The sequence below is a fragment of the Oncorhynchus kisutch genome, linkage group LG5 (assembly GCF_002021735.2).
Source record: "Oncorhynchus kisutch isolate 150728-3 linkage group LG5, Okis_V2, whole genome shotgun sequence".
Lineage (NCBI taxonomy): Eukaryota > Metazoa > Chordata > Actinopteri > Salmoniformes > Salmonidae > Oncorhynchus > Oncorhynchus kisutch.
Window position 1 is genome coordinate 56,626,239 of NC_034178.2, and position 14,213 is coordinate 56,640,451.

General features: G+C 43.4%; 1 protein-coding gene across 1 annotated transcript; it reads right to left on the reverse strand.

The window, feature by feature from the left end:
* Positions 1-8,359: 8,359 nt before the first annotated feature.
* LOC109890263 (acidic mammalian chitinase-like) lies at positions 8,360-13,480 on the reverse strand. The gene is made up of 11 exons (XM_020482252.2): positions 13,382-13,480; positions 12,851-12,883; positions 12,363-12,624; positions 12,102-12,158; positions 11,103-11,268; positions 10,757-10,881; positions 10,480-10,603; positions 9,724-9,906; positions 9,445-9,561; positions 9,113-9,245; positions 8,360-8,930 (listed from the first exon to the last, which is right to left on the reverse strand). Exons 2-11 carry the CDS (start codon positions 12,873-12,875, stop codon positions 8,680-8,682), a joined length of 1,443 nt encoding a protein of 480 aa, XP_020337841.1. The 5' UTR covers positions 12,876-12,883; positions 13,382-13,480; the 3' UTR covers positions 8,360-8,679.
* Between the last annotated feature and the right edge of the window lie 733 nt (positions 13,481-14,213).

The window sequence follows — 14,213 nt, forward strand, 5'->3', positions numbered from 1 at the left end:
ACAATTTATATTGACAAACACACATTTCAAGAATTATAAAATCAACAGTAGTTGGTTGATTGCTCCAGGTAAGTTTAGGGCACATGAACTGAAATGACCCTGGCACTCAGATTTTTAAACTGTAGCTGTAACAACCACTTTCTTAGATTGACATGTCTTCAGTCATCCTCACGCCATTTGCACACACTGTATATAGACTTTATTTTTTTTCCTATTGTGTTATTCACTGTACGCTTGTTTATTCCATGTGTAACTGTGTTGTGGTTTGTGTTGCACTGCTTTGCTTTATCTTGGCCAAGTCACAGTTGTAAATGAGAACTTGTTCAACTAGCCTACCTGGTTAAATAAAGGTGAAATAAAAAAAGTCCTCGAGACTGGGGAATCGCAACTTGTCATGAAAGCCTTTTTATTATGTACAACACCCTTTAGACATTTACATAAGAACAGGCTCAAGCAGGTACAGATACACAACCAACAGGCTCATCATCCAAGATCGTACAACTCTGATCAGCAGATATCTGATCACAGTTGACATGGGACAGGACCAACTGGTACTCCGACCACTAAGGCCAGTTGTCACATGCTAGCAGTGGAAAGTGTCAGTTGAATTCAGACATGGTGTAAGAACATTACAAATGGGTTCAAAGTCAGACAACCGATTCATAGTCCCTGAGAAGCTGCTTTTTCACATTTTATGACTAGAAAACACTATTTGTAACAAAAGGTTGAACAGAGAGCAGGTTGGATGTTAAACAGTGTGTAATGTTTCATATTCAACTGTGTCAAATAATTGGGTAGGTTTAAAACATGGTCCAAAATGGTATTTAATCCAAACACGTGTTGACCAACGTACAATAGGGAATACAGGTAGGTGAAACTAGAGGAACATGGTAGTTGTATTTAAAAAAAGGGACTTATTTCAGAGTTAACTTCTGTAATACACAACTGAAAAACAAATCTTACTTTTAAACATTAAACATTCACTTCATACTTCAACCCATATTTCCATTTAGTTCATCTCAAATATAGCTAACTCAAAGTTCCCACAACCAATTTACATTTACCGTTGAATCAGTTCAGAACTTGAGGTGAACTAAACTTTGTACATGATTTTTGGAGCGTCAGTCCGACAGTTGACATGAGCTCAAGGCAAACGCAGGAGCAGGCTAACGATTGTAATTGCAGCAGCAGTCTGTGACACCCTGCTAGACAAGTTAGATATTGTAGCTCTTCCATTTAAAGCAGTCTTCTAAGCATACACAGATTCAGTCTTTCTGCAACAAACAATGATACATGATTGAACAACCATGGGTGACAAGCCTGGCAGGTAAGACCACAAGCTCGTCTTTAAAATGCAAGATGGTAATTCCTGAGGACGTTTGAAAAATATATTTGTATGTCATTCAACAAATTGTTTGCTTTTTCCATGTTATCTTTCGGGACAAAAAAAGGAAATAAAAAATAAAACCCTTAGAGAAGTATATCACTACTAGTGTCAAATAATCCAAAAGGTACAGAAATTAAAATACATAAAGGATCGTTTTCCCAGGACAAAAGGTAAAAACCATGAATGAAATAGTAAAGAGTAAAAACAATACCATCTAAAAATGTTTTCTTTAATTAGTCCCCTCTGACATGTTGGAGCGAGCAACCAGTCTACTACCATGACATGGGCTGAGAGATGGTGAAGGTGTTTAGGGATCTTCAGTAACATTGATGCCCTGCAAGTTTGTCTGGTAGTAGGTTAAAGTTCAACTGGTGTTAGTTCAGGTGGTTGACTGAGGGTTTTTGATTAGTTCCGGTGGTGAAATTCTATTGGTGGTGATGAATGTAGGAGTTACTCTAGGTCAAGGGTCAGTCAGGGGTCATGAATGGGGTATCAGGGGTTACATGAACATTTGCATTACTCAAGGTCAAGGGTCAGTCAGGGGTCGTGATTGGGTTAGCTGGTAGACAAGTTTAGCTGTCAATCATCTCAGACAGCTCCAGCAGATAGTCGTCCTCTCCCTTGCTGGGGTCCAGCTCCAAGTCATCTTCCAGACGGTCATCTGTGAACTCGATCATCAGTTCGTCAAATTCGTCCATGGCGGAGGAGCTAACGGTGGGCCACCGAGCCTTGGGCTGGGTGGGTGTCTTCATCAAAGGACTGGTGAGGAGAGCAAAAGGAGCAGAGTTCATTTAACACCAAACTGTTCATGCCACACCAAACTGTTCTTCCGACTAGCTTGGAAAGACAGTACCGTGCAGTATCGAAGAGCCCTCACTGCTGCTCGATCATCCTATTTTTCCAACTTAATTGAGGAAAATAAGAACAATCTGAAATTTCTTTTTGATACTGTCGCAAAGCTAACTAAAAAGCAGCATTCCCCAAGAGAGAATGGCTTTCACTTCAGCAGTAATAAATTCATGAACTTCTTTGAGGAAAAGATCATGATTATTAGAAAGCAAATTATGGACTCCTCTTTAAATCTGCGTATTCCTTCAAAGCTCAGTTGTCCTGAGTCTGCACAACTCTGCCAAGACATAGGATCAAGAGAGACACTACTATACTACTATATCTCTTGACACAATTATGAAAATAATCATGGCCTTTATACCTTCAAGCTGCATACTGGACCCTATTCCAGCTAAACTACTGTAAGAGCTGCTTCTTGTGCTTGGCCCTCCTATGTTGAACATCATAAACGGCTCTCTATCCACCGGATGTGTACCAAACAAACTAAAAGTGGCAGTAATAAAGCCTTTCTTGAAAAAGCCAAACCTTGACCCAGAAAATATAAAACTATCGGCCTATATCGAATCTTCCATTCCTCTCAAAAAATGTAGAAAAAGCTGTTGCGCAGCAACTCACAGCCTTCCTGAAGCCAAACAATGTATACGAAATGCTTCAATCTGGTTTTAGACCCCATCATAGCACTGAGACTGCACTTGTGAAGGTGGTAAATTACCTTTTAATGGCATCAGACCGAGGCTCTGCATCTGTCCTCGTGCTCCTAGTCCTTAGTGCTGCTTTTGATACCATCGATCACCACATACTTTTGGAGATTGGAAACCCAAATTGGTCTACACGGACAAGTTCTGGCCTGGTTTTGATCTTATCTGTCGGAAAGATATCAGTTTTTCTCTGTAAATGGTTTGTCCTCTGAGAAATCAACTGTATATTCCGGTGTTCCTCAAGGTTCCGTTTTAGGACCACTATTGTTTTCACTATATATTCTACCTCTTGGGAATGTCACTCGAAAATATAATGTTAACTTTTACTGCTATGCGGATGACACACAGCTGTACATTTCAATTAAACACGGTGAAGCCCCAAAATTGCCCTCGATAGAAGCCTGTGTTTCAGACATAAGGAAGTGGATGGCTGCAAACTTTTTACTTTTAATCTCGGACAAAACAGAGATGCTTGTTCTAGGTCCCAAGAAACAAAGAGATCTTCTGTTGAATCTGACAATTAATCTTAATGGTTGTACAGTCGTCTCAAATAAAACTGTGAAGGACCTCGGCGTTACTCTGGACCCTGATCTCTCTTTTGACGAACATGTCAAGACTGTTTCAAGGACAGCTTTTTTCCATCTACGTAGCATTGCAAAAATCTGAAACTTTCTGTCCAAAAATGATGCAGAAAAATTAATCCATGCTTTTGTTACTTCTAGGTTAGACTACTACAATGCTGTACTTTCCGGCTACCCGGATAAAGCACTAAATAAACTTCAGTTAGTGCTAAATACGGCTGCTAGAATCCTGACTAGAACCAAAAAAAATTATCATATTACTCCAGTGCTAGCCTCCCTACACTGGCTTCCTGTTAAGGCAAGGGCTGATTTCAAGGATTTACTGCTAACCTACAAAGCATGACATGGGCTTGCTCCTACCCATCTCTCTGATTAGGTCCTGCCGTACATACCTACACGTACGCTACGGTCACAAGACGCAGGCCTTGCTGTCTGGTCGGTTCCCCTATACACATTTGCATAAAATGAATCACCAACAGTAACTCTTGAACTGTTCAATCTAGAGACAGCAAAGCAACTTTGTTATGTTCAGTCTATCTTAACTTTAAATTCTTAACCTTTATCAACTATAATTATATAAATGTGCATGAATTTGCATAACATAACCAAACAACAGCAACTCTTGAATCATTCAAACTAGAGACAACAAATCAACTTTCACATGTTCAGGCAACTTTTAACAACTATACAAATGTACATACATTTGCAGAAATAACTCACTCAGAAGTAACTGTTGACCCATTCAGGCTAGAGACACCGAACCAACTTTCTCACGTGCAGTCTTTCATAACTTCAAATTCTTCAAAAATGTCATCAACTATAATTATATACATTAGCATAGATTAGCATAAAATAACCAAGCAACAGTAACTATTGAACTTTTTAAGCTAGAGACACCAAACAAACTTTCACGTGTTCAGGCTATCCAAAATTCTTTAAAACTTCTATCAACTAAAACAATACAAATGTATATACATTTGCATAAATAACTCGCCCACAGTAACTCCCGAACCATTCAAGCTAGAGGCACCTGTCATACCGTACATGCTTTTAAATTGTGGGGTCCTAGGCTACCTGGCTAAAATGCTTGCTCGCTACCCTAACTTCCTTTCATTAAGATTAGCCTACTACATCTAGCTCCATACTGAACTTCCATCCTCTCAGGCCAACGTGTGAATTTATAGTTGGATCAGAATCGCATTTGAAATCATTGGCCATTATGGAGAATTAAGTAAAACCAATTTTAGCTAGCTAGCCAGCCATCGGAGGACAACAACACAACGAGACGTAACAATTGAAGTTATTTTCTGTCAACAACGTTTTGCTCTCGATGTGATGGGACTGAGGTGAAGCCAAATCCCAACTGGCTTCCCATTCACAGTTGAGCTCACTCAGTTTAGCTCAATGCTGATTGGCTATTATTTTATACTTTTTTTATCAAGGGAGATCAAATGGTTACTGGCTTACCTTGCATTCAATGCTACGACTGACAATATTGTCATACTCTTTTTGACCAGACATCATCAGATAGATGGCGTACACATACAGAGACAGAGGGGTGCTGTTTCACTCACTCGGATGCTTTTTCCAGTGAGATACATTCAGCCTCTTGTGAATTGAAGGAAAATTATGAAACACAGAGAGATGAAAGATATATTGTTGTGTATATTTTTTTTCTTATTATCTTGGTTTTGATTTTGGGAGGGGAAGCTTTTACCTCCCTCAACATCTATGAATATACGCCACTGCAAACCCTGCATTGTGTTGGGTGGCAGGATCCTTGTAATCCCCATGTCACTTCCATAGATCAAGCCTATGGCTACTGGACTATGCTGTCAGCCCGACTGCTCCTCACCCAGCTACTGGCTGGTGTTCCTATACTGTTCCATACAGAGAAACCTGACCTACTACAATGTCATGGTGTCTGTCAGGCCAACATTTTTTGTGAACTGTGGAATATTACGCTGCCATTTATTTATTTATTGTGTTTTTTTTTGCTAAATTGCTGTGTATATGTGTGTTGAGAGACGGGAGTGGTTTAAAAAAATCATCTCTGTGGGATGTTTTTCATTAATGTTTTGGTTATATGAGGAATTTCAACATTTGTTTTGTACTATATCTAATTTGCAGCCCCATTCCCAAGATAGGGGATGTGTATTTAAACACCCTTCTATTTAACTTAAATGTGTTTTCCACATGTTTTCACTCCCCTTTCACAATGTCTTGTGCCAGTAGCAATATAGGCTCTTGTGTTGTGAATTCTATGTTTTTTTTTATTTCTATATGTTTTTTGTATTACTAAACCCCAGTAATAATAATACTGTATTTGTCACGTTCTGACCTTAGTTCTTTTATTATGTCTTTGTTTTAGTTTGGTCAGGGCGTGAGTTGGGGTGGGTAGTCTATGTTCCTTTTTCTATGTTGTGGTTTTATGATTGGCCTGGTATGGTTCTCAATCAGAGGCAGGTGTCGTTCGTTGTCTCTGACTGAAAATCATACTTAGGTAGCCTTTTCCCACCTGTGTTTTGTGGGTGATTATTTTCCTGTTTAGTGTTTTTTCATTCACCTTACGGGACTGTTCATTTGTCGTTTAATGTTTTGTTCAGTTATTTTCTAAAAAATATGAACACTTACCACGCTGCGCTTTGGTCCTCCTCTCCTTCCACCGAAGACAACCATTACAGAATCACCCACCAACCAAGGACCAAGCAGTGTGGTATCGGGCAGCAGCGATCTCCGGATTCATGGACATGGGAGGAGATTTTGGACAGAAAAGGACCCTGGGCACAGGCTGGGGAATATCGCCGCCCCAAGGCAGAGCTGGAGGCAGCGAAAGCTGAGCGGCGGCGATATGAGGAGGCAGCACAGCAGCGTGACAGGCACGAGAGGCAACAGGGAGTGTGTCATAGTCAGGTTGGAGACCTGAACCCACTCCTCGGGCTTACCGAAAGAAGCGCAGTACTGGTCAGGGACCGTGTTATGCGGTCAAGCGCACGGTGTCGCCAGTACGCGCTCATAGCCCGGTGGGCTAAAGGCCAGCCACCCGCAAGTGCCAAGCGAGAGTGGGCATTCAGCCAGGGCATGTTGTGCCAGCCCAGCGTGTTTGGTCTCCAGTACGCCGTTTCGGCCCAGGGTATCCTGCTCCGGCGCTGCGTGCTGTGTCTCCGGGGCGCTGGAAGGGTGCAGTGCGTTCTATGCCTGCGCTCCGCCCATGCCGGGCGGATGTGGGTCTTAAGCCTAAGGGAGAGGTGCGAGTGGTATGCACCAGATCTCCAGTGCTCACCCACAGCCCGGTTCAACCTGTGCCTGCACTCTGGAGGGTCTGGGCTAAAGTGGTCATCCAGCCTGGAGGAGGGGTGCCAAGGCTGCGCACCAGAGCTCCAGCGCTCCTCCACAGCCCGGTCCATCCGGTGCCTCCTCCAAGCACCAGGCCTCCTGTAGGTCTCCCCAGCCTGGTGGGTCCTGTGGCAGCCCCATGCACCAGGCTCTCTCTCCGTCTCCTCCCTCCAGGTCCGCCCGTCTGTCCTGAGCTCCCAGAGCTGACCGTCTGTCCTGAGCTGCCAGAGCCGCCCGTCTGTCCTGAGCTCCCAGAGCTGACCGTCTGTCCTGAGCTCCCAGAGCTGACCGTCTGTCCTGAGCTGCCAGAGCCGCCCGTCAGTCAGGAGCTGCCAGAGCCGCCCGTCAGTCAGGAGCTGCCAGAGCCGCCCGTCAGTCAGGAGCTGCCAGAGCCTCCCGTCAGTCAGCAGCTGCCAGAGCCGCCCGTCAGTCAGTCAGGAGCTGCCAGAGCCGCCCGTCAGTCAGGAGCTGCCAGAGCCGCCCGTCAGTCAGGAGCTGCCAGAGCCGCCAGTCAGTCAGGAGCTGCCAGAGCCGCCCGTCAGTCAGGAGCTGCCAGAGCCGCCAGTCAGTCAGGAGCTGCCAGAGCCGCCCGTCAGTCAGGAACTGCCAGAGCCGCCCGTCAGTTAGGCGCTGCCGGAATCGCCCCTCAATCCAACATAGCCAGAGTCTCCCGCCTGTCCGGTGCTGCCGGAGTCTCCCGTCCATTTGGGGCCTGCTGCTAGGGTCCCCAGTCCGAGGTCGGCGGCGAGGTGCGCCGCTCTAAAGGCGCCACGGAGGCGGGTAAAGAAGCGAGCAAAGACTATGGTGGAGTGGGCTCCCGCGCCAGAGCCGCCACCGCGGACAGACGCCCACCCAGACCCTCCCCTATAGGTTCAGGTTTTGCGGCCGGAGTCCGCACCTTTGGGGGGCGTACTGTCACATTCTGACCTTAGTTCCTTTATTATGTCTTTGTTTTAGTTTGGTCAGGGCATGAGTTGGGGTGGGTAGTCTATGTTCCTTTTTCTATGTTGTGGTTTTATGTTTGGCCTGGTATGGTTCTCAATCAGAGGCAGGTGTCGTTCGTTGTCTCTGATTGAGAATCATACTTAGGTAGCCTTTTCCCACCTGTGTTTTGTGGGTGATTATTTTCCTGTTTAGTGTTTTTTCATTCACCTTAATTAAGAGGACTGTTCATTTGTCGTTTATTGTTTTGTTCAGTGTTCAGTTATTTTATTAAAGATATGAACACTTACCACGCTGCACTTTGGTCCTCCTCTCCTTCCACCAAGGCAACCGTTACAGTATTACTGGTATATTTTCACCTACCATTTGATGAGGAGTCAGTAAGAAAAGGGGAAAAGATACGGATAGTCAAATAGAATAGAGAAAATATAGTTAAATGGCTTTGGTTTTGTAGAAGTATCGCAATACAAAGGTGCAAAAAAGGTAGCCTCAAGGTAATATATGTTGTAGGGCTAAGAATGAAAAGTCTTAAAAACCATGTCAAACACAGGGAAATTACAACAAGATAAAGCAGGAAAAAAATGTTTTATTCATATGCTTCTAATCTAAAGTAAAATGCACATTCAAATCAACCAATTTCCACTACTACTAAACTCAATGCAAGACTCAACTGAATGCATCTCAACTATTGTCTACAGAAAGTATTCTTCCACAAAACCTTTTTTTCACGACGGTAACACTTGAAGTTGGTAAATACAAAGTTGGTGTTAGCTTTAGCATTAACTATGCTAATGGACCCAAGGAACAAAAGCTGCTTTTTCTTCAACAGCTAATGGGGATCTGAAATTAAAATCACAAGTCATAAATTCACTCCCTCACAACACGCTCAAGGCCACACACAGCACTTGCAGCTATCGTTGAAGACGGTGCCGCTGCCGCATTTGCTGAGGTTAGTGATGCCACCAGCGCACATGTAGAAGGAGTTGTTGTCCTCTGGGTTGGCGTAGATGCCATCAGGCTTGCCGTTGCAGAAGCCGGTCCCAGGGGCGTGGGTGGTGGGGCGTGTGGTGGTGGGGCGTGTGGTGGTGGTGACTGAGCCAGGTTTGGGGGTAGTGGTAGGGGGCAGAGGGGGCAGCTCTGGATGGGAGGAAAGAGAAAAGGAGAGAGGGTTTTACCATGAGGGACAGAGCTGAGGTGATGAAATGTCTGGACATTATTTAATCTGACTGCATTTACCATAGTGGCCCCCTCCACAGTGGGATAATCTGGTCCAGTTTTGGATTGTCAAGTTAGTTCCTTCACTGAAACGTCAGACTTACCAATGTCAAGAAGGTTACGCAGATGTCCCAGCAGAGGGTGGTTACCCTCGGCGCAGAACTGGTTGGCGAAGTCATCAAGATCCAGGGCCCACACGAAGGCCCCGCCAAACTTGTTGGCCTTCATGTAGCGGACCTGTGGGATTGAAGGAGGACAGAGAAAGGTAGAGAGACAAAGACAGAGAGAGAAAGGGTATATATTTAGAGGCTATGTCACCCAAGTTTTCACAAAGCTTAAGTATCATGCCAGATACTTTGTTTAACACTTTAATGACTGGGCAAGAATGTCTTCTTTTCTAAATTAGTATCATGGTAAATGTTGAATTGAAAATGACCTTGGTCTCGTAGCTCTGCCTGTTGTCAAATCCAACCCACTCATTGCCCTTGTAGGCATAAGGAACCATCTGGTCTGCAATCATCTCAACTGTTGTGCCCTTCACAAAGGTGCAGATCTGAACAAAACACATGAAACGGGAGATTGTTTTGTGAAATTATCATGCAAATGAAATCACCCTCTTGTACTGCATTCTTGAAATAACAATGAAAAACAAATATATAACTTTGCTTAACATTTTGGTCCTGAGTGTATGAATGTTTTGGCCCCCAGCTCTCACCTCATAGTATGCCCAGAAGCCGGCCTCGCGGGTATAGGGCCCGGCGGAGGCAGGGCCACTAGCTGGTGCTCCAACACTGGTGTCAGATGATGTAAGGCGGAAGGTACGACCATAGGAGGCAAAGCCCATGTTCAGCTTCTCCACTGGGGTGCCATTGTCTCTCCAGTACTTCATGGCATAGTCCTGAGAGAGAAAGAGAGGGGTGGAGGGATGGGGGGGATGCAAAGAGTGACAGCAAAGAGAAAAACAAATCCTGAAATTCTGCTCCTCTTGCCATGGGGTGAAGATGAAAAAGTGAAGTTTTACAGCTAATTTCCTGCAATTCTACACATTTTCCATTTTCCAAAAAAGGTGAAGGCAAATGTTTGCAGTGTTTAATGTGATAACTGATGATCACTGGGCCCCACCCCGGTCGGTAATTCAACCATGATTACTACAAGTTTAGATAGCTGGCCACTAGACTAATTTACCAATCTATAACAAATGTAGCTGACATGGGCTAATTAAAGGATTGCTGATGCACAACCAAACTTCAAAATTGCACCTCATGTATTCTAAGACCCTGACTGAGCCACCCCCCCCGCCCCCAAAAAAATGATGTATGATGTATGAAACCAATTTGTCTTCATGAAGATGGTTGGAATGAGAAGGGTTTTGAACTTACTACTTTCTTCCTTCTACAGGTTTAGTCCCTACAAAAGTATCATTATACACACTGCTAAACATTCTGTCAGTTTGTGTGGAATCTTTCCTTACAGTGTTGAAGAAGATAAGGTCTCCCGTGTCATGAGCACCACGGTAGAGTGGGCTGTTGTGTCCAGTGAATTGCTCCCAAGTTCCGTGGAAGTCATAGGTCATCACGTTGATGAAGTCTAGAGACCTGGAGATACACACACACAAGCAGACACATAAACTATAACTATTTAGATCAGAAATGGCACCTGGAAGCTGTTTCTAAAGATCCAGAGCTCACTATAAAAACTGATGGAACAATGGTGGAAACATTCATATTAAAAATGGCCTCTAGACTCACTTGGCGATCTCAGCAATCTCATATCCAGCATCGATGGTTCCCTTCCCAGCGGACACGGCAGCAGTCAGCATGAGCTGGGCATTGCCGGTGGACTTGGCCTCAGCTGCGTAGGCAGCCACGAGCTCCTGTAAAACGTACATACACAAAGCATCATGGGTCAGAAAGGGTTGGAGATACACGGTAAAGATGTATTATGGGAAACCATACGAGGTTGGGAAAATATATGAATATGATGCACTCAGTTTTTGTAAAGCTCTTTGGATGCTTGGTAAAGCACTAATAAATCCAAACCATTATCTACATTGTTTCAATTGACTAATAACTGTAGTGGAGGTGCCACACCCACCTGGCACAACAGAGTGAACCTCTTCTTGTCCTCTGGGGGGCTCCCTCGGGCTCCAGGGTACTCCCAGTCCAGGTCCAGCCCGTCAAAGCCATGAGTCCTCAGGAAGCTGATGGATGACTGGATGAATGTATTACGGTTGGCAGCATTGCTCACCATGATGGAGAACCTGAGGTGAAGAAGAGGCTGTGTATTACAATACACCATATGGTTTCTAAATACAACCTACTACTGTTCTACTTCCACAGATATACTACTAGCTAATTTCTCATGGACCAAGTACGTAAACATAAATCGAGCATCTGAGATAGGTGAGATTTTCGTTCTGGGTTAACTCAGTTTTCTACTAGAACACCATGATGGAACACCTGAGAGAAGATCAAGGTTTTATCACAATGCCTTCATTTAATACACTATGGATGCTAAAGTGTGCTACAAGTAAATTAGTACAGATATCAGTAGTCATATAGTACTGATAGTCATGATGAAAGTAATCTTGACAACACAAACGTGTGGTATTGTCCTTTTCAAAAGCACTTTGAACAGCATCTTATCTTCACTTTGCTTGTAAAACATGATCGTTGTGTGATTTCAGGTCCCCTAGTATAGTTAACATACACCCAGACAACCTAAATTCAGCTATTTCACACATGTACACGTGTCTATTAATATGTATGTGTGAATTGGAAATGTGTTTTTTGCATATCCCAACTCTTCTTGAAACAACCTCAGGGAGTGTGGTCACAGCCATGGTCTGCCATTATTAACAGTAACCCTGGTGCAATTAGAGATAAGTGCCTTGCCTAAGGGCACATCGAGAGATATTGAATCTTGTTGGCTCAGGGATTCGAACTAGCAACCCTTCGGCTTGCCGCCCTTTCCGCCAAACACTACGATACTGTAGGTACAGTTGAAGACGTACTCTAAACCTAAGTCTGGTTGTTTAAGCCAAATGTATGGTGTGTTTCATAGCCCTGTGGCATGACTAAGGAAGGTACTTACTGGGAAGAACCGAAGTTCCATCCTCCGACAGCCAGCAGAGTCTTAAGATGAGGGTTCCTGCAGAGAGGCGGCAAAGAAAGGCGGGTTTGAGATTATTCAGCGATTTTGGACATAAGTAGATTGAAAAATCTAAGTGGCTGCTAAAAACTAGCTCCAGTTCAGAGAAATGAAAAACAACAACAATGAAATATCCTGGACAATTGGGAAACTAAGTTTCTCATTCAACACCAACACTAATAAGTTGTGAAGCGAGCCACTTACTTGGTCTTCAAGGCGTTGAAAGACTTGTAGAGGACGTCATCGTTCCACTCATAGGTGACCAGCTCGTTGCGGCTGTTGATGATGGAGAAAGCGTAGATCAGGTGAGTGCACAGGTGGGGGTCCACATTCTCGGGCTTGTACTTCCCTTTGTCTGGTCTGTATTGAGACCAATTGGTGAAGTAGCACACCATCTTGGGAGAGGCTGCAGCTGTGGTGGACACTGAGGTGGAAGCACCCAACTGGCACAGCACCAGGCACAAGCCTAGAGAAAGAGAGAGAGAAAAATCTGAGGTCAATACATGAGTAACTCATGAGAATAACTTTTATCTGCACTGATGTGATAGGTATTTGCTTTGCCTTTCAAAACTGCACTTTGTAAATTGCCAAAAAACATTTGTCAAAGCATATCCTTTTATTAGACGACAAAGGGCAGTGATTGTGCCTGATGTAAACTATGGAGTCGTAGTGGATGAGTTGTATGTTATCACCTGCTAAGATTGTCAGCTTAGACATCTTAACTTCTGTTTGATACGAGAGAGAGAGAGAGAGAGAGAGAGAGAGAGAGAGAGAGAGAGAGATTAATCAATGAATCTTGAATCTGATATAATACAGTTGGTATTTACAGTGGGTTATGCCAGCATGGAACTGATGCAAGGTGTCAAACATGTACCTGCTCACTACATCACAACAATAAACTACCCATGACTAATATTTATCTCCCCATTAGATAAATAAACCTGACCAACTGTACTGTGCATGGTACTGTCCTAAACAACATGTCCTACACTATTGAAATTATAGCATTAAATGTGTGCATTCACGGACTCTCCTTAATACATTCAGATACTTAGAATCTTTAGAAAACTAATTTAGCAATAGAATTAAAAGCAACAGTGTCTAGCAACTAAAGAATAATAGCAGCTAACATCAAAGGTTTTTTCATCCAATTTCACAATGATTCATTGTTCAAAATATGACGGAATAAACTGTCAGCTCTCAGAGTTTCCTTCCAAGCTTACCTTGGGAATTTCAACGATGAAAGAACCAGTGATGAGAAGTTTAGTCTGTCCTTTTATATAGTTTATTTGACCAAATGGGAGGGGGATTGATAAAATGATTGCAATACAATCAGATAAGATAACTACAGATTGGTCTGGACTGGGTGGAGATGTATTTATGACAGGGTCATGCCAGGTAATGCACAGTACTCAGCTGAGAAATGCAAAACAAGACAGATAAGACAGTGCCTATAGAAAGTACGCCGCCTTGAACTTTTTTTCAAATGTTGCTGTGTCATTGGCCACGTTTACACGTGAACAGTATTCTGGATAGTAGCTCATACTCTCACGAGTATACCTGTAACCATGAATAAACAAAATATTCCTAATTTAAGTTTATATGGGTTAAAAGGAATGGTAACTGAAATCTGGACACTGACCGTAGTCCTATAACCTCTCAAATGTAGCCTAATAAAATATGAATTATTGTAGACTTATGCATTTGTTACAGTAAAATTATATAACACATGTTAATTTCGTCTCTGGAACAAAAGTGGAGAAATATGATTACTTTCTTTAAGCAACTCTTGAGAACATTTGAATATGTGTGTAACAGTTATCTTTGACACTGCTATGCATGTCACGACTTCCACCAAAGTTGGTTCCTCTCCTTGTTTGGGCGGCGGTCGGCGTCGCCGGTCTTCTAGCCATCATCGATCCACTTTCCGTTTTCCATTTGTTTTGTCTTGTCTTCCCACACACCTGGTTTCAATTCCATCATTACGTTGTGTATTTAACCCCCTGTTCCCCCCATGTCCTTGTCCGGAATTGTTTGTTGTAATTGCATGTGCAT